General features: G+C 39.4%; 1 protein-coding gene across 4 annotated transcripts in view; it reads right to left on the bottom strand.

Moving 5' to 3' along the window:
- Positions 1-360: 360 nt before the first annotated feature.
- The window catches only part of C1H21orf91 (chromosome 1 C21orf91 homolog), a 44,815-nt gene continuing 17,716 nt past the window's right edge, over positions 361-27,459 (bottom strand). Inside the window, exons 1-6 of one of the 4 annotated variants that reach the window (XR_010472810.1) lie at positions 18,309-18,461; positions 17,724-17,853; positions 5,226-5,759; positions 4,793-4,915; positions 1,925-1,987; positions 361-1,424 (exon numbers count right to left, since the gene is read on the bottom strand). Coding sequence is in view for 3 of the 4 variants with exons in the window: in XM_021299563.2 (XP_021155238.1) it covers positions 1,264-1,424; positions 1,925-1,987; positions 5,226-5,759; positions 17,724-17,847 (882 nt within the window). In the remaining variant the exon portion in view is untranslated. Of the gene's footprint in view, positions 1,425-1,924; positions 1,988-4,792; positions 4,916-5,225; positions 5,760-17,723; positions 17,854-18,308; positions 18,468-20,535; positions 20,611-27,459 lie in introns of those variants that run through there. The other 3 variants (XM_021299563.2, XM_065063639.1, XM_021299562.2) reach the window with 3 other exon arrangements.

Genomic DNA, 27,459 nt, shown 5'->3' with positions numbered 1-27,459 from the left:
TAGTCATTCTTGCAGCTCAGTCACATAAATTACTCCCTATTTTCACCTAAAGTGATACAAAACAGAAAGCACAAAGACTCAACGACTTTAACATGGTGAGGGGTGGCAGGGAAGTTTCTCCCCATCCACTCCTAACTTTTTCAGTGCAACCCAGGCAATTTTCAGTTTTACAAATCCAGTTCTACAGATGACAATTTTGGCAAAGATTAAGTAAGACTTCTCAGTATGGCAGACATACAGAGGTTCTAAAAAAAGCAGTGGCCATTCTGGTTTATCATGTATCATTACTATTTGCATTTCAAAATGAAAACACTTTATCATAGTCTGATCCAACTTCATAAAAAACACATAACAAGGTAATGCAGTATTACAAATTTATTTAGTTTTCTCAAAGGAATTTTTCAGCATTGAAAATTTCACACATATAAAACAACTTCAACTTCTATGCATTAAAACCAAAGTATGAATTTTTTTTTGTAGTTTAAAGGAAGTGCTGTGCTTTTTTTCCCCGTTGTTTTTTTAAACATCTCTCATAAACCAAATTCTTCTGTTATAAAGCTGATAAAAATAAGTGATGCACCACAACATTTTTTCTTTAGCATGTGAAATTCATCTCTTTGGGAAACAGGATTTTTTTTTTTGTTTTTTTAAATGTATCATGAAAGATACAGACCTGAAAAAGGATAAACAATCATACACAAAGGCATGAACATTACACAGTAATTCAGACATTTTATAAAGAGATCTGGAAAAGTACCTAAAATAGTGATATTTATTTAGTATAAAATTTCAATAATAAAATATTGCTCATAATAAATAAGAAAACATGAGTTTCCTTAATACTGTTCTCCCCTTAAAGCTCTCTTGGATGTAACATGATCAGACCTGATCAAAACTCAAATTATTATTCTTCCTCTGTATGAAAGAGGCAGGGTTACAGACTTCAGGTCATTCTTTGTTAGAAACAATTTTATTATCACCAACAAACCAAAACTCATTTCAAGGCTCATGCGTAGTTACGGGAAAAAAAATATAATCCCTAAGTGTGAATAAACCTTATTACAGTAGATTTTAATACCTAAAATATTTGCCTTTTTTCTTAAAACCAAAGTGGAATAAGACTTCTCATGGATTATGAATGCAAAGAGAAAGCTGCCCAAGTTCCCTCAAAAGCTTCTAAATATCTGTGTAGCTGTACTTAATGGTTACCAATGCTGTTAGGCAAAGTTAGCTCTCTAGCAGGGTAGAAGCTCCTCATCCCCTTTATATGGGGACATTTGGTTTCATCCCTGCTCGTCCCATCTGCAGACACGGCAGTTTGGAGCAGTTCTTCAGCAGCTGCTCAATAGCAATGTGACGGACGTTGAGCTCTGAGGCCAAAGAGTCCTTTTCTTGGACTTGCTGCGTCAGCTCTTCAAAAACATCTGCAAGAATGTTATTAGATTAATGCCCTTGGTCCCTGTATTTTCAGAGAGTTAAGCAGCAGTGCTGGACATTATATGACACAGGCACAGACATGTAAGTGGGCTCATGCACAAGAACATCCCTTTTTCCCAGCTTCAGCACAGCTTGGTGTATGCACTGTAAACTGAACACAACAATCAGTTTAGAGATTTAGGCGACCTGAGCCAAGGTGGATCAGTCTATAACTCAAAATGAAACTGATTTCAGTCAAAAAACTTCAAGAAAATACTGTATTCAAGTGCGAGTTTGCTTTACCCAAGGAGGTTACATAATAAAAGCACCTAGAAGATGCTTGTTTAACATGGAAACATAATATACAGATTTCAGTTAAAACTGAAAACTGTAAAGCCGTCACTTTTTTTTTGGTTGGTTTCTGTTTGATTTTTTGATTTTTTTTTTTTTATTTTCTTTATTAGAAAGCAACAAGAAAACAAAACAAAGAGTACTGAAAAATTCTCACCCTGGATTTCCTTGAGCAGTTTTTCATTAAGTTGCTTTAACTCTCCAGGAGTCATCATAGTCACTGTAACAATAAATTTGTTATTACTAATACCAAAGTCACATAAGCATCCCTAAGCAGACTCCTAGTTTCTCGAATTGTTATTTGCATTCTAACAACCAACACATGTGCAGCAACACTATTTATCATCATTTGTGGAAAGTTTGAAAATTCTCTTTTATGTTGACAAACAAGGATTTACTTCATAGGAAAACTCCTTCCTAAATGTCAAAAGTCTGGAAATTCAAGCCCTCAAAACAAAAATGTCCAAAATCAGAATTGCTTGTAAACTGCTTGAGACCTTTAAATACTTTACCTTCCTCTTACTGCACAATATGGTTTCCACAGTGTAACCCCTGCAAGTGTGCCTGTTTAATTGTGGACAGTTCTGAGGTAAGTCCTGCTACATTTGCAAGCCTGGAGGAAACAGCTTCTGGACAGAATTTTCAGTGTGCGGCTACCTGTTGTGGCTATGAAGTTTTGTGCTTTCTGTATGTAAGAATAATGTATACAGTTTCCACCAAGTATCTCAGCGACAAATGATAAAAAAAATCCTAGTTTGATACAAAGACAAGCATGTAAAAATATGCTTACTTTTCACTTTTTTGTGCTATGTTTCTAGTGAGAACTAAAAGACTATATTCAAAAGCATTGTACCTCAGGTTGATCATCCTTATAGAAAATAGATAATTAAACCTCAGAGCAGGGAGTTGTGAAAGTATCATACACAGCCCTTGATCAGCAGCAGCAAGCAGGGAAACACTGGCCACGTTCCAAGATATTCCTCAACCCAGCAGCAGTGGGTGCAGGTTGGTGCCGTGGCTGCTGTGGAGATGCTCCCAGCAGCATGGTGCAAAATAACAAACCTGATCACCACAGGAAGATACAGGGCACTGACACAAGCTTTAAAGACCTCGTAATTTTTAAATATTGTTTTTAAACAATGCTGCAGCTTAGCAAAGCTCTCACTGCATACTTGAGAAAAACCTATGTTGCAATCATGCAGCTTTTGTTCAGAGATTTCTCAGTGCAAGAGGTTTATATATTGTAAACTGAAAGCGTAAGGACTATTTTATTATCCTAAGCTTTCTCTTTCAATTTTTCTCACATCTCGCACTTGTGGGATATTAGCTTTCTGTCAGTACTGCCAAACCAAAGAAGTTGGCAATAGCTAAGATAGCCTAGCTGCTACTTAAGACATGAGGCCACTTAAGAGTGAAACAGATTCACCTTCCTCCTCCAACAGCCAGGTACACTGGTGCTCCACCCCACCTGGCAATTACTTTCTCACACCTTACCAACTTCTAAGTTAACAATTTTTAAGGTCCATGAAAACCCTGATTTGATTTAATATAGCAATTGATAGCTTTACAAAAATGTCAGGATTTTATTTTTTTTTTTCACCTTTTATACTCAGTGGTAGAATGTTACTTGCCATTTCTTCATTATTTTCATCAACGGTAGCAGATAGCCATGCTCATACCTTTTGTGTGTGAGTGTGTGTATCAGGACAGGACTGTTTCATGCCACATAATTCTTCCACAGAAGGGAAAGGGAGAAGAAACAGAACACTGAATTTAAATGCCAAAAGATTATTCTATCCATGGCTGAGGTCAACTCTTAAGCAATACTGGCCAAGCAATTTACAGTTACATTAACAATAGGGTTTTTTTTAGTAGACTACTACGTCATTAGAGTGAAAGTACTACAGTGAGAAGGTATCAATAATAATTCTGTCAGAGAAAATCTGACTAAGTTTTTCTCTAAAATATAAAGTTTATATAATCATAGTCTCCAAACAAATGTATTTTAAAGCTAAATACAGCAGAAAGATTAAATGCTTATAATGCAAAGCAAAAATGCCTCAAAAGTGCATTATGCAGTCATAACAGAGGAAAAAAATCTGTTATCATGTTCAAAATGGCTTTATAGCCTCCCTGTCCCAAAATCAGATATCAGAGAGATAAATTCCAAGTCACTAACTTCAGTTAGATAACCTCATAAACCAGGTCAAGCTTTCATAATTCCTCTGTTAACTGCTGTCCTGATCTATGTAATCCCAATTTACTACTCCAGAGCACAGGTGGTCAAATAGTACAGCATATCTGTTCTGATTTATAGCTTTAAGACTACTAATTCACTACAAATACAATACAAAGCATCATACAGCAATTAAATAAAATCCTTTTATAAAGAATGTGAAATTATTGAAACTTCCAAGGACAGGTTTGTTAGTTTATTAAAAAAAAGGAAAGGGAGCCTAGATTAACTGATTCCAACTTTTTATAATACCTCTTCCCCTCACTCTCCCAATATTCGGAATTCCATTATTACCTTCTTTTCGTTATCTAATTTTCCACTGAATATTTTACCATTTTTGTCTTCTTTCTCAGGTCTTTTGAAATTCAGAAATCCTCTCCAATTCTTTTCCTTATCTACAATTCCAGTTTAGGACTATGCACTGTTCTAAAAGCAGAATGGTAACTGCAGAGATCTCTAGAAACTTATTGCTAACCCATTTCATGTAGGTTGATGCCAGAGACACTGCAACAGCCTAGATTTTTCTAAAGACTTCTTCTAGTGACTTGCTTCTTAAATAATGGGAAAACTTACTTTCCACTGCTTTCAGTATCACCACAGTCATCAAAAGAATTGCTCTGGTTTACTGCTACAGCCTTTAAGGGGACATGGTGGCATACAGGTTTTCCCATTTTCTTATACTCAATAAAAGAAGAAAATCTACTAAAATGCACAAGGAACAACTACTACTATTAAGAATGTATGTTTATTTTTTTAACGTAGTTTCACAAGTTTGCTCTGCTACCTTACCTGTAATTTCCATATTGCTTAGGGCAGCTCTCTGCACAAGTTCAGTGAGACAGCTGTTTTCAGGAACTTAGTGATCTCCACAGGCAGGACTGTGCAACTGTCAGCGCTCACATATTAAAGCGACTGCAATCAACCGTAACAGTAACCACTTTGTGTAAATTAGGCATGTCCTGTATTACACTGGGGTGTAACTAACAGGAAAATTTAAAAAAAAAAAACGCCACCCAAACAAAACCCCCACACCAACCAACCCTTCCACACTATTTGCTTAGCCACGTAGCCTTTTTCTTCACAGGTTTTATAGTAATTCCAAACTGTTAAAAGCTGCATTTCAGGCTGTGAATTAATACCCTGTGGGGACACTAAGCAGTCAAGAGGTATTTCAGAGAATGCCCTTGCTTGCTAGGTGATGTGTAAATAGATATATACTCACGTTCTTCCCTGCTGTATTGAGGATGCCTTCTACGAACACTGGTAAGTGAATCGTCTTCAGCTTTTTCAGCTTCCTGGGCTTGGTTGCGATTAGACCACAAAACACTGCTGCAACAGAAGGTAGCACCGGTTTCTTTTAACACACCAAGTCCAAAATCACTGGATTCACTCTGTTCCAAAAGAGTTTGTGAGCAGGTAGAGATGCCTCCAGAACTCCCATCTATCCATTTTGCAGAGTATCTGGGTACTGGGGAATCAAACTGTGGGAGTAATTTTCTATCAGTCTGATGTCTGAAGTTAAAAAGCTGGTGCTGGGATGGTTTTGAGCTTTCAGAATCAGAGTCTAAATCCTTGTTTTGTGCATACTGTATGATCCAGTTAATTTTTTTGCTCAAGATATTTTTTACTTCTGCATATGGACTTTTAGAGAGCTTTGATCGTGGACAGTCTTGATTTGCTATTAAGTGGAATTTTTCGAAGCAGTCTCTGTGCCCCCTTAAAGATCTTGTATGTAGAAGATCTGACTTTGGTACTCCTGTAAAGACACAGCAGAAAAAAGTTAACTTACTGTATACTCAACTAAGTTTTCAAAATGTTTACTCACAAGCAACCAGGAAAACTGAACTGATACTTTCCTATCAACAGTCTAATCACTGAAATAAACCAGTATATGTGAAACACTGAAATTTTTTGAAATTCCACTCATTCTTGAGTTCTTAGCATACAAAGTGTTTTACACACAGTAATCTCTAGTGCAGGACTTACAGATTATCTGCATTTGCCTTTCAGATGATACCACAGATGAAACTGCTAACTCTGTCCTTATTGCACCATACCTATACACAAGTGTATAAAATGTAGAAGTAAAATAATCCTAGCTATATATCAGAAAATTCTATAGAAAAACAGCGAAGAGCATTTTGAGAGCAGTCACTCATACTCCCATCTTCTATAGATAATGTTATGAGCCATCTGCTCAACAAATACTGCAGTGTGCAGGCTTGTGTCATCCAAGTGATCAAATATAATAAACTAAGACTGAAGTCTGAATTGTTTTTGCATTGGTACAAGCCTGCAGCCCAGCTAGAGAAGCAAGTTCCAATACTGTCGACACATGCCAACATTAAACTGTCCTGAAATTTATTTCATGCAAGATGGATACTTATTATCCTCTTTGCTTGTCCTCCTTCAAAGACTATTCAAACAGCTACAGCAGGTAACTTACTCAAACTTCAAAGTAATTGATAGTGATTGACATGTTAAAAAGGAACACAATCTGTGAGGATCTACAGTTGGTGAGTGAACACAGATGGTATGAGAAATGACTATTTCAGAAAGTTAATAGTACTCCAGTACAAAATTATTTTCTACAACTTCAGTGGATACTTATTTTTCTTCAGATTCACCTACGCAGTAGATTCAATATCCAAGTCCAGAATATTGAACAGACAAACTGACATTTATCTCAACTATCTCTATACTTTTTGTGGGGTTTCCAATATAACGAAAAACAACTCTGTCAAACAAGTTCCTCACTGCATATAACAAAGTATCTGTGAATGACTGGCTGAAACTGCTCAATGATTACTAGAGCTAGAATATTTAAATCAACATATGATAATGCAATTTGATCTTCAAAACTAGGTGACAAGAACCAAGCTGCAGCTATTTTACCTTTTAGCACAGAAGTGCTTCAATTAAAAGAAAAACCATGAAATGCAACAGGTAAAGAAATCAGATAATAGACTTTAACAAGCAATTAACAGAAAGCTACATGTTACAACAATTCTCAGTTACATCTGACTTACCCTCTTAAATTCTTGTGGTAAACTTTAAGGCTTTTTTAAAGAGTTCTGAACATTGTTACCTTTCCCACTCCAGAGGCATGCTGCTAAAAGAAAGCTATATTATCAAGCTCAGTAATATTGAATGTACCTGAAATTAGCAACCACTACAGAAGAAGAAAAAATGTTACTTCAGAAGTATTAGTTTTGTTATTTCTATGCCACATATTAGCCATAATGTCCCTATTTCTAAACGCAGAGCAAGTTATTACAAAACACTTCCAGTATTCAAGAATAAACAGCCCCTGTTCCAGACCAGAACTTACATCTTACCCCATTTCCTATTCCACTGAAAAAAAAACACAGAACAAAACAACAAAAAAACAAACAAAAACCCCCACTCTTTAACACATCAAGGAAAAGAAAACATACAAAACCAAAGCCATTTTGTATAGAATTGGTAACAGACTTGCTTCAGCTTTCAAATAACTGGTTTGGATTTCTACTGCAACAAACACATGCAAAAAAACCCAAACACAACAACCTTCAATCCTTCTTTTGTCCTAAGGTGACAATTAGTCCTTTCCTATACAGAGAAGGCAAATAGCATCAGCCACTGACCTTCCAGACTTGCAGCCAAGGGCTGAGCATTCACAGGAGCTGCTGTGGCCACACAAACCAGCAATGACGTACCGGTATGACAGCAAGTACATTTCTTTGACACAAGTCCTTCTGTCATAGGCAACACCATCAGCTTTGAGACACAGAAGATGCCTGTTTCTTTTTCCTAAGACTTAATACTCCACTCAGATTACTTCATATCTTTTCCTTCATCACAATGGCAGAAAAATCTACCAGCTGGTAAACTGGCATGGATCAAACAAATTATATATAAAGATGATTCAGTTTTAGAAGATACATTAGTTCATTCAATACCACACAGAAAGGGACAAATAAAGCAAGGTAAGAGTTCTGTACATTACAAGAAGTAATACTGTAACTCTGATAAACAGCTATTGTCAGACCTGAGGATTTTCACCGGGTTTCAGTTCTGTCTCAATGTTCCTGTTTGCTAATATCTGTCTCAAACTCTTTATTTTTTTTTTGCTGGTTCTTCAAGTCAGCAATCATACAACCATCAATATTTGTTTTTCCACATTTTAGGTATATGTACGTTTGTCCCTTGTCTTACTTTCCAAGAACAGGATTGCAGACTACGTTCAAGGATGTCCTACCTTTCATATTTATTGTTTCACAGAAGGAAAAGAAATTCAAAAAGCAGCAAAAACCCTACACCCATCCAGAGCATTAAAGTTTCATCTGTGGCAAAAATATTCCACCAAAATTATATAATACCTAGAAGACCATATCTAACTAAAGACAGCAGATGCTACTAGGAAACAAGCTCATGCCAGAGATCACTCCTCAAGTAAACAGCATTCACAGGATGATGCCACACCGCAAGACAAATCATAAAAGAATGTGTTTACCACCCATTACTTGATTCTGATTCTGGTAACTCAGATGTCTTAAACGAAATATGAAATATCACTTTATTCAGCAGTATCTTCGTATGTTTAGCACTTCTAAGAACAGGAATGCTTATTTAAAAGCCTAGTATTTAGGAAAAAAAAAATCAATTTGTAAGCTATACAAGGCAGCAACTCTTACTCTATACTGGTACAGTTCTCAATATAATGAGTTCTAACCTACTCCTGCAAAATAACTTTGTAAATGAATGACTACCAATTAGGCAATTTATGAAGATGTACACATTTTTGTAACTTCTAGTTATTCACAAGTGCAAAGTAGCAGAGAGCAGGGAGAATACTTACCATATAACTAGGTGTGAAATCACACCTCAATAAATTCTACCCCATTTTAAAGGATTTGTACTTGAAAGTAGATCAATTTCCATCATATTGAACGGTTTTTTTTATTATTATTTTCAGGGAAGAAGCTTACAAAGGCTTATTTCTGCCTTTGCAACTGATTCTTTGAGAACTATGTATAACTCTTCTTCATAATAAAGACACAGAACTAAGTTGAAATGTTTGCTCACTTTTATACATAAAGCTGGCTAAAATAGTTGTCTTATTTGGAGATTATAACAATAATGAACAAGTTCAATTCAAAAGGAATGCTTTTGAATACCAAGACTATTTGACATCCCTTCCCAAACAAATGTTTTTCATTAAAAAAACCCAAATCAGTGATCATTAGCCTGCCTGCTCATCTTGCACAGCATTGTTGTGTGGGTTTTTTTTTTCCAATTTGTTAGGTTTTGGTTTGTTTTTTTTTTTAGAAAACAAAACAAACTTCACATTTGGTCTTTCAGCTCCATCAGTTGAAAATAATGTTAAAGAAAGCCTGCATTCCCTTCTTAGCAATTTATAATGCAATGCTGGAAACAAATTGGTTTTGCAATGCTGAATAACTGCAGCCTCAGCAGCTGAAGAAGAAAAAAAAACCACCCAGAATTTAAGATGGAGTGAACTAAAATTAGCAGGAATACTTCTGGACACATGAAGAGTCAATTATGTTTGTACTATGACATTTGTTAGTTAAAATCGTATTAAAATCCCTTTAAAGAATTTGTCTTGTCCACCACACATACAGAATCATCAAATATGGCTTCCAAAAATGTGTAAAGTACATGTGGTTATTAGGACAGTCAGAGGAGAGTGAATGCACTTCATAATATAAGTCTATATAGTATTGGCAACACAGGTGAAATTATCTGTTTAAGTCAGAATACTTAGAAAAGGTCCATCTCTAGTTTTAGCTAGCTGTGGAGACTGCCTTCAAAGCCAGTGAAGAAGTGCTTCTCAAGCACAATTCACCTCATTCTAAATGGTCAGCTCTAGAAAGGTTTGTGATAGGTACCTGTGCTTTTTCCTATAAACCTGTAAGTAAGCAAGACCCCCTGTGAAAAGCACCAGGCCTGGCTGCCTACTTTAAGAGCCCTGGCTTTCAGGTCACATTGCAGGTGCTGCTCCCCTCAGCTGCCCTTCTTGCAGGCATTCAGTACCACTCTGGAAACAGGGATGTTTAGCCAGCTCATGAAACAGCTCCTGAACATCTGCCAGCCTCCACTAGGAACACCAAGATCAGACCAGCTCAAGCTTGGTTTACCCAGAGTAGAGGGCCATGACCTGCAGCAGACAGGGAAGTGGTTCACAAGACATCAAATGCTCATGTTAACCTGTTTTAAGCCACCTCTGCTTATTAGTCTGCTCACCAGGAGTGCTGAAAGAGGGGCATTGTTATAATGGAAAAGCAGATCCCAAGACCTGTTTAAAATACATTAAATAAAACCAGCCCATGATGACCTAGACCTGGAAGTCATTCACACGTCTAAATGACAAGGGTGGAGAGAACTGATATTCTTCAGCTGTGCAATTCTGCTAACACTGAAAAAATGGGATCATTAGAGACTTACATTTCCAATACATCTGCCTGACAAGACTTAAACCCAACTACTACTTTTAAGTGTATGCATGCAATTTCATTTGAGAGTTAAATTTTATGATTTATTAGACTGGGTAGAAGGAAAATGCCAGAATCATTCAACTTCCAAAACCAGACACCTTGTAAAGACTAGTAAAAACCTTTGTAAAGACTAGAAATCTTGCTCATACATTACAGTTCTGTCCTCACTTTCATAGAATAAAAGCAGTGCATTCCATACATCAAGTGTGCACACAAATCACATCCCACTGCATTTCTATTAGCTCATTTGTATTTTAGCAAAGACATCATAGATATGACAGAATAGAGATCCAACTGACCCCTTCACCATATTTACAAAATTACTATAAACTACTTCACTAGCTAAGAAGAGAGTTTACTACTGTATAGGACACCACAAAACATTCTGATGAAAACTGTACTACAGGAACTACTATGTTAAATGTGCCTCACACTTTGTAAGAAATATCAGTTAAACTGACCTAGAAGAGAGTGGAAGCCAGGAGACAGTATTTCTGCGTTCCAGATGATGCCAGTTAAGTAATGTAACTGCTGAATTTACCTGTCTGTACAAATTTCCAAAATTCACACACAGAGAATTCAAAAATGTACCTTTAGAACTAGCCATACAGCCCTACTATTACCCGACGGTACTTATACAGCACTTGGAAGATTAAGAATAGCATCTCCAACTATGTTTGGACTTGCATTCGTAGTTAAGAGGTTTACTGGAAGCTGCAGCCAGTTCCACAAGTCCATTCAAGTTTGCAGAAATGAGTCATACCCCTGGACTGCAAATGCTACCTTGAAACAAGTCTAGCCTAAAGGACAAGGATGAAATCTTTTAGCTTTTGTTGCCAGAATAATGTCTTTTCTTAGCTATTATTTCATTAACATTGGGAAAAAATAAGGATGTGTAATATTTTGGAACAGAATGAAATTAAAACAGCAGCTACAATCCCTTCAGCTACACCCTACAACCCATTTTATTTCAGTGAGATATTCTTCTTTAGGGTGTAAGAAGGAAAAGGGTGAAATTCGAGTGCTTACAGCTTATAACAACTAAACCTTTCAGATAAACACGAAGAATACAGAATGAGGATATTACACAAGATTTTATAGACTTCAACAGGAAAAAAAGCTATGCAGTAAGACATTTGCTTATACCATCTTTGTCTCAACCTGGAGACTGGGATGCACCAACCTGAAATTTCCCCAAATGTTATGAGTCTATCAGGACTTCAAATGATCATGGAAATGTAACTATCTTAACGTAAATCTGGGGAATAGATGCCCAGTATTTACACTCTCTCTTCTTCTATATTACAGGACCTGGGGTGCAGACTGTCATTTGCTATTCAGCTGTTATTGAACTCTAAACAGAACTGGAAGCAAGCCAGTTTGCTTGTCAGCTAGCATTCTCCAAGATGTTATCGTAGTTAGCAGCACCAGATAAGCAAAAGAGTGAATAAAAATGAGCTCAAACAGATTTTCCCTTTCTATTACAGTTTTGTCTCAGTTATGAACCCTTGAATTTCAGAAAATTCAGAGCATTAAATAATTCTGCATTAAGACACACCAGCATAAAACCAGGTTAAGATAGATCAATTACCTATAACAAATAATGTAAAACTTAACTGTAATTGTTGCAAACTTCGACATGTTCAGAGACAAGTTCAATGTTGGAACAAAAACATTCAAGAATTAAGTTCTGGAGGCTGGGATTTCCGCATGCATTGCCCAGAGAATCACAAAGCGTGCATTAATGAAGGACACATCTGCACTGCACAATGCATTCCCGTGTGAGGATATCTAAACAACTCCAGGCTGCAGGACTGCCTGGCACTCCAGACGCCCCTGCCTGCTCTGTGAAACAGGGGCCAGAGGGTCACAGCCGCCAGTAGGAGAATTAGAGCAGTCAGTTGTCTCCACACAGCACCACAATCATATGTGGAAACCCTGCAACTGGGGTTTCAAAGCAGCTTGTAGAGACACCATACTCAGGCAGAGAAGTTTGTTTCATTGATATAAACACATACAGACAGCTTTTATACATACGCACATATATTTTTGTGTATTTAAATCTTTTTCCCGGCTGTAACTGCAGATCTGTTGTTAGGATTATATACTGGCTACCAGAATTCAGTTAATAATTTTCCCATATTATAATGAAATTAAAAAGCAGAAGACATTTGTCTTCCCATATTTTATTGAAATTAAAAAGAAAAAAAATGTCCTCAAACTAACAGACAACACATGATTTCCTGACTTACGCCATCTAGTTACGTATGAATTTAAAATGTTTCCTGTTTCAATCCACAGATTACTATTGTGACACCTACTCGGAGAAACAAAACACAAAACAATCTCTGATGTTCACTTTGTCTGCACAAGGCAAACAAAAGCCAAACTCCAGCAAACCCACACCACCAGGATATTCTAAATCCCCTCTAGAGCTTTAAAACCACAGTACAGAATCAGCTTCGTTTCTCACATATGGAACACTAGCATTTTAAGTATTTTGCATAGTTTGAAGTCTGATAATCACATTAGCATTCTGATGTGCTAAATCATCTGATAATGATCCTTCAAACAGAAAACCAACCTTGCAATGAAGTATTTCTGTGTAGCTTACTCAGCTTCCCTGAGCATGAATCCTCAAACCAAGTGTGCAGAAAGAGTCAGAGCACGAGTCAGAGCATCAGGGACAAAAATACTGCCCTTTCAAGACACGCTCCTTGTTGGTGTTTAGACTGAAACTATTAAAGCACTACTAAACTCCAAGAAAGTTACTATTTCCCTGATCCTGAAGAAAAGTTGATCACACATAATAGCAGGAAGTTTAAATTTGCAACTTGACTTTCTGTTTCTGTATGCCCATTTTCCTTTCTCCCCTGACTTTGCCAATACTCCTTCAGTCAAGTTCAGAGAAACAGACCCTATAATCCATATGTATCACTCCTGATTAAATTCTGTGACAGACGCCACAGCTGAATTCCAAGCTACACTTAAAATTATGATTTCTGCGAATTAACTAAACTTAGTATGAAGCACAACCACATTTAGACTATCATTTTATTTCATTAAAAGACTAAAAAAAAACTATGCTGGAGACATAATTTCTGATAAAAACCAATGGTTTTATGACACAGTAACTAACTTCCTCATTCAGAAACTTGGCAGTTATTTAAGGCAGACCACAGATTAAGCTTTCTGTATAGGGGTGCCCTGGTTTTGTTAAAAAACAAGTTTCTCTTTTAGTGAATTTGCCTGTCAGCTAAAGCCTTCATATTAGCTGCATTTTCCTGGAGAACCAGATACATGTTTTGGTAAACATAGCAATGGAACGCAAAGTTATTAATAAGCACAGATTCACATCTGAGAGGGGCAATGAGAAACAGGTGACCAAGAAACTGACCAACTGTGTATAACATTCCATTCATGTGAATACTTCATATAAAAGTGGGAGAGGATCTCGTCCCTCTTTCCTTATGGCCGACATTAGGAGAGGACCTTGCTAGTCGTCCCTGCAAACTGAGGCCTAGTGAGAGACTGAATCCAGCTCCAGTTGGCTGCAGAGTCCAATTCAGGACTTTGGGTGCCGGCTCTGCAGTTGCTGAGACTTTCAGGATTATTTTTGTATATTTTGTATTATTTTCTCCATTCTTATTAGTAGCATTAGTAAAACATTAATTTTTCCAACTCTCTTCTCTCTGTCCTTCTTTCCCTCCCAATCGCTTGTTCTCTGTGGGAAGGGGGGAGAGGAAGGGGCTCTAAAGGGGGAAGGTGGGGGAGAGGAGGTTAACAATACATCTGCCACAGTTTTATTGTCACCCTGCAATCAAAACCCTCAACAAGGGGTCTTCTCCATAAAGGACTAAAAGAATTTTTTTTCTTTTTCCAATTATGTATCACTATCGAGCTATTGTTCAAACATAATAAAGGTTACAAAAAATACAACCCAATGTCAGGAAGGTAAATGCTGAGACACATGATGACACTGATCCAGGAAGAGGCCTGTTGAATCATTTCTGATGGGGGTGTTATCTGATTTGCTCATTTCTAATTACTCATCTTACTTAACCAAGATGATCAACAATGTTACCATCTACACGCAAGCAAACTTGTACAGCTGTTGAACTCACAGATGTCAGAAGACACAAAGATCCACCAATGCCAAGCTATAATGTAATTAAGTGCAGCTAAATAAATGACATTTCTGTAGCATAGTTTGTATAATACACCTTTCAGAAAATCTGTTTCAGCAAGGGTTCAGATGACCTTGGACTAGATCAGTTTCAAGCACCTGGATTTATCATAGACCACTTTAAACAATCAGATGCTGGCAGGAAGGGAAACAATTGTTCAAGAGTTTTTTTAAAGTACTAGAATATGACACCCTTTTAAAACAGGAGATTGGGAAGCCTATTTCCAGAATTTCATACATGGAAGTTAACAGGGTGCTGCAAACAGTGGGAGTACTTAAGCATCCTCCAAGATGCTGAGCTGTGACTAATAGCTGGCCTGTTTCTGAACAGCAGCTATTCCCACTTCACTGAGGGAGAAGTTCTGCTTGCACATCAACACTAAAAATGAGCAAGCCTTAAGCACTGTGCTAGCTGTTGCAGGAATAGCTTTTCAGGATAGCCCATTTCACTTCCTGAATTACTTAAAAATATATATACATGTTTTAACTGCTTGGGTTTTTAAACATGTTAAATAAACAGCCAAATTATTAGTGAGAATGACACTTATATGTAAGTATGGGATAGCACATCTGTAGAGTTGATACAACTTACAGTTGACTCTGTAACAAGTAGCTATGTTTCAATGCATCTGAACTTCATTAAAATATAAGCAGGAGGTTAGCATGAAAACATCCAGCATAACATTCTGAGCTAGTGAATTATCCTTTTTATTCCATACCCAGGGCTGCCAAAAGATTGTTATTTTAAATGTATATAAATCATCGTCTTTGTCACAGAAAAATACAGGAACACAATAAATGCGTCAAAAGGAGGAAGAGCGTGACTACAGGTATGGTAAAGGGCTGGCTCACACCAGCCTTGAAGCCACTTACAATCTCTGCCGCCTTTAAGCCTCCTCTGCCTAAAAAACCAGTAAGAGTACATCTTTTCAAAGTGGTACACAGAAGACAGAATATCAGAAATTATCATATTTTTATGCTATAATGATCAAGGATATTAATGCTTTTATTTTACTATGCAAAATAAAAGATTAATATAATGATTCCTGTTATTTCAGATGAGCTTTCATCAGTATTCTGCTTGAGTGGTCTTCTCTCAAAATACACTGAAAAATTAGAAGATTATGCAAACTAGTCTGCTCCACAGATGAAATCTTTACTATTATCAGGTCTACTTAAGAGTTTCAGAAAAAAAAAATAAAAACTGTACAAAATAATCATGTGTTTTAGCTTGAAAAGTAAATCCGTAACAAGTGACTTTGACAAATCTACAGCTTCTCAAACAACCAAGCATAGAAACCATCCAGCAATTTTTAATGCATCCTGGATTATCTGTTTCAACACTTGCAAACAAAAAATATATTCTGAATGTAACCAAAGCACGTATGCTTTCTTCTCATTTTAAAGCCTAGAAAGAAAACATCTCTACTCCATGTTGAGAACCATAAACCTATCATTTTAAAGCAGTAAGATGATTCAAGAAAACTGATAGGCTGTATGAGGTTAGACAGTTGCAAATACACAAGCATGTCTCTTCTAAACAAAACTATAAAACATGCAAATTACTACTGAAGTATGAAAGTATTGTTCAGATTAAATTACACTGCCTTTAGTTGCAACAAAAGACTATAAAAGCATAGGTTTTTTTAAAAATCAAAACACTGTACTGATTTAGTATTTAAAAGTGATTCCAATTTGGAATATATTTTTCAGATCTCTGTCAGGCAAGAACAAAATTTTATTACATATACATGCATTCAAATCAGATGTACAACAGAAACACTAAGGAATAGATTTCCTTACAGACCCCTAAATCCCAGTCAGTTTTATGCTTCTAAGGTTCAGAATAAGCAATTAGATCACTGGGTACAGTGCACGCAGAGTGCATCATAGAATATCTCGAGCTGGAAGGGACCTGTAAGGACCATCCAGTCCAACTCCTGCTTCTCGCAGGACTACCTAAAACTAAGCCACATGACTAAGAATGTCGTCTCTGACAAGCTTGGTGCTGTGACCACTTCCCTGGGGAGCCTGTTCTTAAGATGTGAACTAAAGACCTTTAGTGTACTCTCATATATTTCAGAGACTCAGCAACTCTTCCTATCTGTCATCAAGAAATGGGACTATTCACACAACAGCATTAAGATCTCAATATTCAATTGCCCAGTACCAGTTTAGATTACTCTGTGTAGTCACATGCATATACAGATGGCAAATACCACTTTATATAACTGGAACAAGTTACTTTTTTGCCCCAAGACCAAGCAACGTTATTTCTACTTTAAAAAAAAATAAATCCTTATTTGACTTAAAAAAAAGGGAAATAACTTATTTATGCTCATTAATTCATGCCCAACACCTGATCCACACATAAAGAAGAGCCACAAGATGGACAAATTCTTTAGCAAAAGAAGGTATGAAATTCTAAAAATACCACTTTGGAAGGCAGATTAATCTTCCAAAAGATGGGCAGAATGCCTCCTTTATAATTTGAAAACTTTAAGAAGATTTGGCAATGAATACAGTTTTATCATATTACATGCATTATCAGCTTATGAAAGCAAAAATAAATAATCCTCTGATTATGTCCAGGGAAACACTGATCTGCTTCCAGAAAACCTTTTCCACTTTAAAATTTGCTATTTAAGTAAGTTTCATACATAGACACCTCTAAAGTATTGAACAAAAACGCTGAGTAAAGCCAGAGCATAAATACCTTCCAACCTGAATTAACAGCAGAGCTCTAGTACCAGAAGGTGAAATGAACACCTGGGTGTTACAGAAGTTCTTGAAAGGGGGCCACATCTTTACATCTACAGTAGCAGGCACTACAGCAGCTAGGGCACCCACCTTCACTGAAAACAAGTTCTTTAGGAATCTAACAAACTAGTTTTGCCAGGGAGAAAACTTTCTAAATATACACCTTTTCAAAATTAAACCTTTACGAAGGCGTTCAGACAAGCTAAATTTGCGTTCAGCTCTGAACTAAGCAGTCTATGAACGGCACCAGACGGCTCCTGTTATCACACAACGTTACCTTCAATGTTCAGCTCGAAACAAACGTGGCAGAACGAAAGCGTCTCCTTCTCGGTGCCCAGCTTGCAGACGCTGCAGACATTGTCATCGTCCAGGTCGATGCTCACGAACTGCTCCTCGTTCATAGTGCCCTGCGGAGGGTGCAGAGGGGGCGACAAGCGACGGGACGGTTATTTCAACCGCTCCCCACGCGAAGCCCCGGCTGCCCCGCGCCTGAGGAAGCGCCACGCGCCGCCCCCAGCTGCGGCTCCGGCTGAAACCCCCGGCCCGCCCCGACAGGCCGGGCGCGGGGAAAAGGAACGAGGGAGCGTCCCGGGGAAGTTTCTTCTTCAGAGCACGGGGGTTGCGGCGCGGGTAGCTGCCACACCGCACTGCGGGTCCGGGGCCGCCAGGGACCGAGCCCTCCCGCCGCCTCCCCGCCCGCGCACCCCTTCCCCTCCACTGGAGGCTGCCCTGCCCCGTCCCGTCCCGACCCACTCCCCCCCCCAGGCTCCCTCCTCGGGCTCTCCATCCCCCGTTTCTCCGCGCACTGACGGCGCAGACGCTCCGCCACAGTCAGAGCCGCGGCAGCCCCGTTCCCGCTCACCGCCCCGCCGCGCCACTTCGCCCGCGCCGCACGCCACTATTGTTCGGCCGCCAGCGCCTCCGCCGCCGGAGCTCAGCGCCAAGCACCGCCCGCCGCTTCCGGCCGGGACCACGGCTCCTGTGGGGCGGGGTGGGAGGGAAGACGGTTGCGGGAGCAGGCAGTCCTGGAGCCGCGCCGCAGCGGCTAATATCGCTGCTGAGCGGAACAATGAAGGGTGGTGAAGCGGGAGGAGCTTGCGGCTGCCGCCCTCCTTGAGATCGGAGCGGCCAGGAGCTCCCCTGCTCCCCCGCAGCAGTTGGGCTCTCCCAGAGCGCGGCAGCGGCGGCGGCACCGCCCCCGCGCGGGGAACGGGAGCCGGGCGGGGGGGTGAGGGGAAGTCCGCCCGGTGCCACGGCTGCCCCGCCCCCGCCGCGCTGGTGGGCGTGTCCGCCCCGCCCCTCGCCCCGCCCGTCGCGGGGAGCCGGGTGGGAGCGAGCGGCGCGGTGGGTTCGTATCGCACATGGGGCCTAATCCTGCGGCTGTCCCAGCGTGCGGTTACATGTAATTAGATGGTGATGTGCAACACAGAGCGTGCTTGGGATCGGTGCTGATCGGGTTTTGTCAGAAATGCCAAATTCGGTTGTGCGGAGGAATTTAGAGCGGGGGAGCGGGGGGGGGGGGGGGGGGGCGTTGCTGCGGGGCAGGGGGGAAATAAAGTCAAGATGTGCTGCCACGTATACATGCAGAACTGGCAAATCTGTGCTGAATTTTAACGTGTCCTTTCGCGGCTCGGGATGCGGTGACTCTAACCTGAGCTTTCTAGGAAAGAAAAATTGTTCCTTGGGGATCGTTGTTATTTTTCACTGCCTATGTACATTTGTAGCTACAGAGGAAGGAAAGAAAAAAATTGCTGTTGAACAGGATTAAAATTTAGTGTGCATGAAAGGGAAGAGAGGAGCAGGAGGATGTGCCTAAGAGACAAACAGTTCTTAAAGTCACCAGTATACATGTTAGTACAGGCTTAAGTATGATCTGAATGGAAAGTAAAACCAAGCCAGGTCTGTGCTTGTTTTGCATAGATGAAGCCACAATGAGTAGGTCGTATGATATCGAGAATTTCTACAGCTGATGGAAATTACCTACAACACATTCCTACGTGCCCAAGTAGGATCACTTATGAAAGAGCAATGTAATCTTCCAGAATCTCCTCAGTCAAAACACATTATAGTTTTTATTGTTTCTTTCACTGTATTTTCTTGGGGCATTTTCTTCAATTTTATCAAGAAGAAATAAAAAAGAAATCCCATGCTGTGATAGAGTCCATTCTTTGTAAGCAGAAATTCAACTTTAGATTTGCTTCTGTCAGAGGATGACAGATCATATTTAATCCCAGAGCTTCCTCAAATTGTTTCTCCCACTGGCTGACACTGGGCTCAGGAGATGGGTTGCATTGCCTTTTCCCCATCCTTGTCTGCCGTTTTTGATACACATGGAGAGTGGCAAAGAAGCAGCAGCCTGATTTCATTGCAAAAGCAAGCAATATTAAGACAGAAAAAAAGGACATGAGCCTGGGGTAAATGATTTAGAAACAGAGAAACTGAAGAGATGATGGTAGAGAATTATAAAATCTATAAATATTGGAGTATTTTCCCCTCCAGATCTGATCTAGATCTAGCCACAGTCCAGCAGCAACTGTGAAGTCCAATGGCAAAAATATAATGAATCTTGTTAATAAATAACATGTGGGAGACAGTATGGCAGGCAGTAACTGGGCTGCTTCTCTTGTAAAAAATTGCTCTAGAATATAGAGGTCATTGCAATAAAAATAGTGAAAGAAAACTAATGTTTCAGGTGCAAAGTTATGAAAAAACCTACTAAATGCCAAGTTTAAGACTGTGAAATCTTAACTACTGCCCATCACGTGGTTTGTATGTATATGTGCACATGTATATTTCCTCCCAAGACGCTTGTTTCATCAGTGCCTGTTATTCTAGCTAACAGTTTACATACGCTGGAAAATTATTTTAGTAGCAAACAAATCTGTTCTGTCTTTTTATGTTTCTTTTTCCCTACTGAGTTTGCATTTTCATTTGGGGGAGGCTTTGGCAGTGATCATATTTTAATAATTCCCACTGCTTCACCTCCCAGCTGCTTGGTTTTGTTCCCACACAATTTTCTTACTGTTTTTCAGTGTTTATAGGATGACACAAAGGACTGGATCACCAATTTAAAATAAAATTTTTTCTACCTTAGATTGATTCACGTGAAATTATGCATCATGAAGGCATGGCTTGAGCTTCATTAGGATCTTCATTACAAACAGCTAAAAATTAGAAATGAAGGCTTGTGTCAGTGTTTTACAAACATGCATTGTTGCAGTTTCATAAGTGAAGATTTAGAAGTTCTAAAGCTAAAAGACATTTTTTTACTGAAAAATACAGGGTTAAGCAGGAGACCAGGGAGAGGTGGGGTTGCTTGGGCATTGTCAAAAATGCTGCAGCAAATCCTCGGTGGAGATAATGAGTAGTATTTGCACTGCTCAGATGGAAGTACGTATGTAGGTTTCCATGTATGTAGGAAAAGAGACTCAGGAAAGGAGAAAAGTTAATAAATAATTTGAATTTGAATCTCACAGTCTAGGTGAGGTAGGTCTGCCCCCCTGGAAACATCTAAAATCAGACTGACTTCATTCTCTTTTCTCTTCTCTTCTCTTCTCTTCTCTTCTCTTCTCTTCTCTTCTCTTCTCTTCTCTTCTCTTCTCTTCTCTTCTCTTCTCTTCTCTTCTCTTCTCTTCTCTTCTCTTCTTCTCTTCTCTTCTCTTCTCTTCTCTTCTCTTCTCTTCTCTTCTCTTCTCTTCTCTTCTCTTCTCTTCTCTTCTCTTCTCTTCTCTTCTCTTCTCTTCTCTTCTCTTCTCTTCTCTTCTCTTCTCTTCTCTTCTCTTCTCTTCTCTTCTCTTCTCTTCTCTTCTCTTCTCTTCTCTTCATTCCGCTCTCCCCTGGGCTTGGGAATACTTTTTCCACTCTGTAGGTCAGGCAACTGGGGCTTTTTCAGCTGCTCTGGCAGATCTCCTTGTTCTTCAGGCAGTTCTCTGCAGCTGATAAACACACACATTTTCTCCAACTCTTCCATTTTTTAGAATTCTGCTGTTGTTTTTCCTAGTTTCTCTTACTTGTTGCTGCTTTTTTTTTTTTTTTTTTTTTTTTCTTTACAGATCTCTTGTTTCTGCTTTGTAACCTTTCCTGGTTTATTTTGTCTTTCACCCCTGGAAGATTGAACAAATAGAGACCGGAACACTTTGCTGTCTTTACTCCTCCATTTTGTGACCTGTTATCTCTTATTCTCCCAGACCTCTTTCAACTTCACTTACTCTGCAATCTTTACTGGAATGTTTTATTTTAAGCATGTATTGACTAGTCTTAGTCCGCTTAGCGTGTGGTATAAAACCTAACTGAAGAGAGGTAGCTCCACTTTCCCTCTCCCTGCCATTTCCTTTGCATTGGGTCTAGTGATCTTATGGTTGTTGCAAGGTGAAATGAGTCACTGATGTGATCCAAAAGAAAAACAAAACAAAAAAACTAGGAAAAAACCTCAAAACATTTCTTGATCAGCTCATCGAAATGAACATATATTCAGCTACATTATTGCTAGATTTGGTGTGAGGGTTTTTGGGGTGGGAATGTGACTGACCTTCCAGCAAGCTGAAAGTGCATCAAAATTGACATGACAAGTTTTATCTCTTGCTCCTAGTCCTCCTGTTCATTTATCCAGTCCCTTTGCTAGATCTTCCCTCCAGGCTATGATCCCGTGATCCTTTCTTTGGCAGCAGTGCCAGCTGAAGTATTTCCTGCTTCTAACCATTATTTTAATTTTTGTTGGATTATGTACCAAAAAGTAACCAATATCGGTCATATTTCTGTCCAGTTCACTGCACAATTGTCCAAACATTCACTGTGGAACAACAGAGATTGTGTCAAGACAGCAGGAGGAATAAAGGACAGCAGTAGAGACTGTTTAGCCAAATGTATGAATATGTGGGCAAAGACAGCCTAAGTCTTTTTTCTTGTGTCATTTTCTGTTTTTGTCTTTCTCCCCTTGTGAGCATTTTCCTCCAGTCCCTTTCTTACATATCCATTCTGTTCTGCTGTATGAAACCATGCAGTTTCTCCACTACTTGTTCTGTAGAACGCTCCTATCTATGCTGTGGCACACCACCACTCTTTAGCTCTTGTACCTCCTTCTTCTTGTGCTCACTGAATTGCATGCCTTCATTAAACAGAGGCCTTCTCCTGTGGAAATTTGGTTTTGTTCATTAATCAGTGACAGAAGAAGGTGTAGACCTGTTCTTGACACTCAGTAAACTCAGTACTGAACCTGAAGAGACACTGCTAAGGAAAATTTTAAAAGCTAACCACGATACCACTGATCTAATTCATCGCAGTAAATCAGCTAGAAAAGGAGAGGTTCCTCATTGTTAAGTTTTTCGGCTTTACGATTGGCCTCTGAAATTAAATATCCAGCTAGTGTGAAAAATAATTCATTGGAAAGTCATGTCCTCTATTTTCTGAGGTTAGAAAAACAAACCTGCAACTGTGTACATCTAATAGGCCACAAAATGGAGGAAGCTGAGCCAACCTAAAATTACTCATGAGTCACAGCACGCAAGGGTGGCACAACAATGCATATCTTATAAACAAAAGCTTATAGCAGATTGCTGGCTATAGTGGATCAGAGACAGGATAAATGGGTATGTAGGTACTCAAACAAGGAGACAGAGGTAAAAAGACTTCCTAGCAAATAGTTTACCTTGATTTTTCTATTCAGAAGGACACACAAGATCTCCTAATCCTAACAAGATCTCATTGATTAATTATAATGATGAAATAGTACTTAATTTCTAAGTGGTGTTTATGCATTCCTTTTTCATCCATAGATTTAAATATGACTTACAATGCCTCTTGCCCCTTTAATGATCAACAATTCTCTTTAAAACTCTTTACACTTCTTCTTTCAAGGTTAACTGAACGTCTTGTCTACTGCCATGGCTTCATTTCTAGCACACCCTCATTTTCCTGCTTGGTCATCTCAACAATCCACAATGTCGTGGATGTCTACAGGTCACTGAAAATGCTGTCCCAAGCTGAGCATGCCTTCCTCCTTCCCAAATCTCAGCCTTTCTATTCCACCTTAATTTCCCTGAACTTCTCAGTATCACCTGACAGTCCAAGACATTCTATTGTCTATTCTATACAATCAAGACTTCGTATTGCCTTTTGGTTTTGTCTGATGTGACTCTAATTCCTGGCTTTTTCTCCTACAGTAGCTAATTCTTGTTAATCAGCTTTTAATCAGGATCTGTGATATGTCCCCCAAGTCCTCACAGCTATGAGCCCTCTCTCTAGTCCTCTTACTCAAGAACTTGACATTGACTCATATCTTATTCTGGTGATTCGTGGCTCTCCATGTCTGTTGCTGGCCTGTCTTTCTACGCTCAGTTAAAACGAGTACCTTTTTGCCACCTCCTTGAGGGCAGCTACCGCACCTTACACTTACACTTGCTTTTTCTTTCTCAAGCGTCTCTTTCTCCCTATTCTTACTGTGAGTGCCACAGTCATTTAGGTCTTTAATTTGAATACTGCTCGCAGTATAGCAGTCTCTCTGAATCTATACACGAGGATTGTGTCTATATTATCTTGTTTCTTCTTACATGTCAATTAGAAGATTGAACCTTGTTGACTGTCTCAGTGCCCCTGTCACATCACACCTCTGCCATTAGCAACTTCTGACTCCTGCGACTTCCACTGTGTTCTCTGAAATCTCATTCAGAATTGCACTATGAGGATTATCTTCCTTGCTGACATAATGTCTATGTCTCTCTTCTGGCTTTCTGTTTCATCAGCATCAAAGGCAAACTCATTGTCCTCTCCAAAGTTTCTGATCAATTGACTCTGCGCTGAATCAGCTTTATTGTCACATTGAGCATCAGCCCTCTGTCAGTAATACTAGTCTTCACTGTCTCATTAGTGTATTTCTCACACAATCACCTTTGGCGTTTTTACAAAAGACCTCCTCCTTTGCTGGAACTTCCTCTCAAACTTTAAAGGAATTAGTTCATACTGTTATCTCACCCAAGACTTACTCCAGCATTGTTGCCTAGAGCTGTTGCCCAGAGCTGAACATGTAAAACACAGTCATTGTACCCTGTACCTTTTATTCTCTTTACCAATGCTATTTACTGAGTTGTTCTACTCTTTGCATTTTTGCAAACCTATAAACTTTAGTCCTCCTTTTATTACAAATAGTTGTACAGTAGTTACCAAGGCCTCATAGTTGCCAAACTGTGGTCAGCTGAAAACCGTTTTAAGTAGTCTGCAGTCTTATGCTGTTTGAGTAAAAGTTTCATTAAAGTTTTGGCTAATTGATATACGATATTATGTGAGAAATGTTGGGAAGTGCCAAAGTGCTACTGGCTTCCAAAATGCGAGGACCACTGACTAACACAGAAACCCCTGATTTTTATGATAGACATCAACACAGTGTTATTTAACCTACATATATACCGACAGTATAACGAATCTTTTGTGGTCTTTAATGGCTTGCCGCATGTTGAAACATCAACCCGAAAAGTATACAAGTTAGTTACTTATCTGAGAGAGAAGGAAGATGTATATCACTACCTGCTATAGAGATTAAGGTGTGGCTTCTGAAGTAAATAGGTGTTTCAGTATCTTAGCAAATGCTCTGTGCTTACCTAGAGAACTGATAGCAATAGTTGTGCTATCAGAATGCAGAGAATGCTGTCTTTATACTACAGCCTTCTGTAGCAGCAAATGCACGGAGGACAGCATCTTCATGCTACTGTCCTCCCATTTTTTTTTTTTTAATCCTGAAACTGCCCTTTAACAGGGTATCAGAAGGGGCTGGTCTGTTAAGCGGTTCCTTCCCCTATTTATTTCCTAGAGTTAAAGTACAGCATACCAAAAAAAAAAAAAAAAAACAACAACCCAAAACCCCAAACAAAACAAACATAGAAAAAAACCCAGAAAAATCAAGTACCGGTGTAAAATTTTACAATATACCACAAACATACGGTGAAACTTGTTAAAAATAAGAACCACTTTTTCTTTTGAATGTCATTTCTTAAATTATTTCTCCTCTATACTCTCTATTCTGATGGTAATAATTCTCCAAGTAGTGGGATGCCTTTGTGATGGTAGTGTTTGCCTAAAGAAACATATATCCGATTGAAGTGCCTGAATTGTTCACTGCAACAGTGATTCCAATTACTGCTGCAGCAGAGACATCTTCTTTGGAAACTCGTTTATCCAGTGACACTGTTTGCTGCTACTCCTGCCTCTTGTTGCTGTCACCATTTATGTGTTTATACACACACATATTTAAAAATTACTACTTCAATGAAGAAAGTCAATAGGGCATCAGAGGAAATGTACTTGTGGAAGCAAGAAACATTTTGCAGCAATATGAATTTGCAGTAGTGCAGATGGTGAACATACCATAATACTCGCTTCACTGAGGTTTCCTGTTATAAAGACTTTTTGCCTATGTATATATTAGACAACACCCTCAGACAGATGGTGTGAACTGTGGGCTTGTCATATACTGGGACAGGAGCTGAACTTGATGATCCTTGTGAGTCCCTTCCAACTCAGGACATTCTATGATTCTATATATAGTTTTACTGTAGCATAGCTGTTAGAATCCCTATGTCCCAAGTTATTTGCTTAGCTCTGCCTTGCACCTCTGGTGCATATTTTTTGGTGCATTTGCGTTAACTGTTAACTCAGAAACTACTTATATCAGCAGAAGGAAGAGTTGGTGCTGTACCACAGTGTAAGAAAAGACCACCACTAATTCAGTCAAGGTGCCTAAACATAGCAGAAGATGGAAAGCGAGGGAAGAAAACCCTATGAAGAATTTGTACAATAGGTGTGGGCTGTCGATATTAAAATTACCTAGGCTCAACACATTCTGCAACATTTCTGATCATACACACCATCAGGGACTGGCTGAGGCAGGAAGGCACCTTGCAAGATTGCTTGGTCCAAACCCTGCCAAGAGCAGGGTCAGCCAGAACAGGCTGCTCAAGATCATGTCCAGCTGGGTTTTGAATATGACTCCACAGGCTCTCTGGCCATCCTGTACCAGTGTTTGACTACCCTCACAGTAAAAAGCTTTTCTTTATGTTTCAGTGGTATTTCCTATATTTCACTTAGCACCCATTGCCTCTTGTCACTGGATACCACTATGAAGACTCTGGCTTCCTCCTCGTGACTTCCCTCATCAGCTATTTATACACATTGGTGAGATCTCTCTGAGTCTTCTCTGCACCAGGTTGAACTGTCCCATCTCTCTCAGTGTCTCCCCACAGGAGAGATGCCTTCAGTCATTGTAACATTGCGCTGGACTGCCTCCAGTGACTCTATATCTCTCTTATACTGGAGACCACAGCACTGAACCTAGCACTCCAGGTGTGTCTCATCAATGCTGAGCAGAGGTGAAGGATTATCTCCCTTGACCTGCTGGCAATACTCTGCCTAATCCAGCTCAGGTGGCTCTTGGCCTTCTCTACCACAAGGACACATTGCTGGATTATGTCCCACTTCTTGCCCACCAGAAACCTCAGCTCCTTTCCTACAAAGCTGCTTTCCAGCCAGTTTGCTCTCAGCTTGCACTGGTGCATGGAATTATTCCTCCTGAGGTGCAGGACTGTGCACAAAAGGAGAAGCCTTGTTGAACTTCATGAGGTTCCTGTCAGCCCGTTTCTCCGGCCTGTTGAGGACCATCTGAAGGGCAGCACAACCTTCTGGTGTCTCAGCCACACTTCCCAATTTTGCGCCAACTGCAAACTGTCTGAAGATGCACTCTGTCCCATCACCCATGTAGCTAATGAAGATGTTAAACAGTATGGGCTCTGCATCAACTCCCGGGGTACACCATTAGGGATTGGTTTACTGCTGAACTTTGTGCTGCTGATGACAACTTTTTTAGCTCAGTTCCACCAGCTTTAAGTCTACCTCACATACTTCTATCTAGTCCATAATTCATCAGTTTCTCTATAAGGATATTATCAGAAACAGTGTTGAAAGCCTTGTTAAATCCAAGATAAGTTATGTAACTTCTTTTCCCTCATCCACTGAATTAGTTATTTATTGAA

Source organism: Columba livia, chromosome 1, assembly GCF_036013475.1.
Source record: "Columba livia isolate bColLiv1 breed racing homer chromosome 1, bColLiv1.pat.W.v2, whole genome shotgun sequence".
Taxonomy (NCBI): domain Eukaryota; kingdom Metazoa; phylum Chordata; class Aves; order Columbiformes; family Columbidae; genus Columba; species Columba livia.
This window is presented reverse-complemented; position numbering and strand designations above follow the sequence as displayed.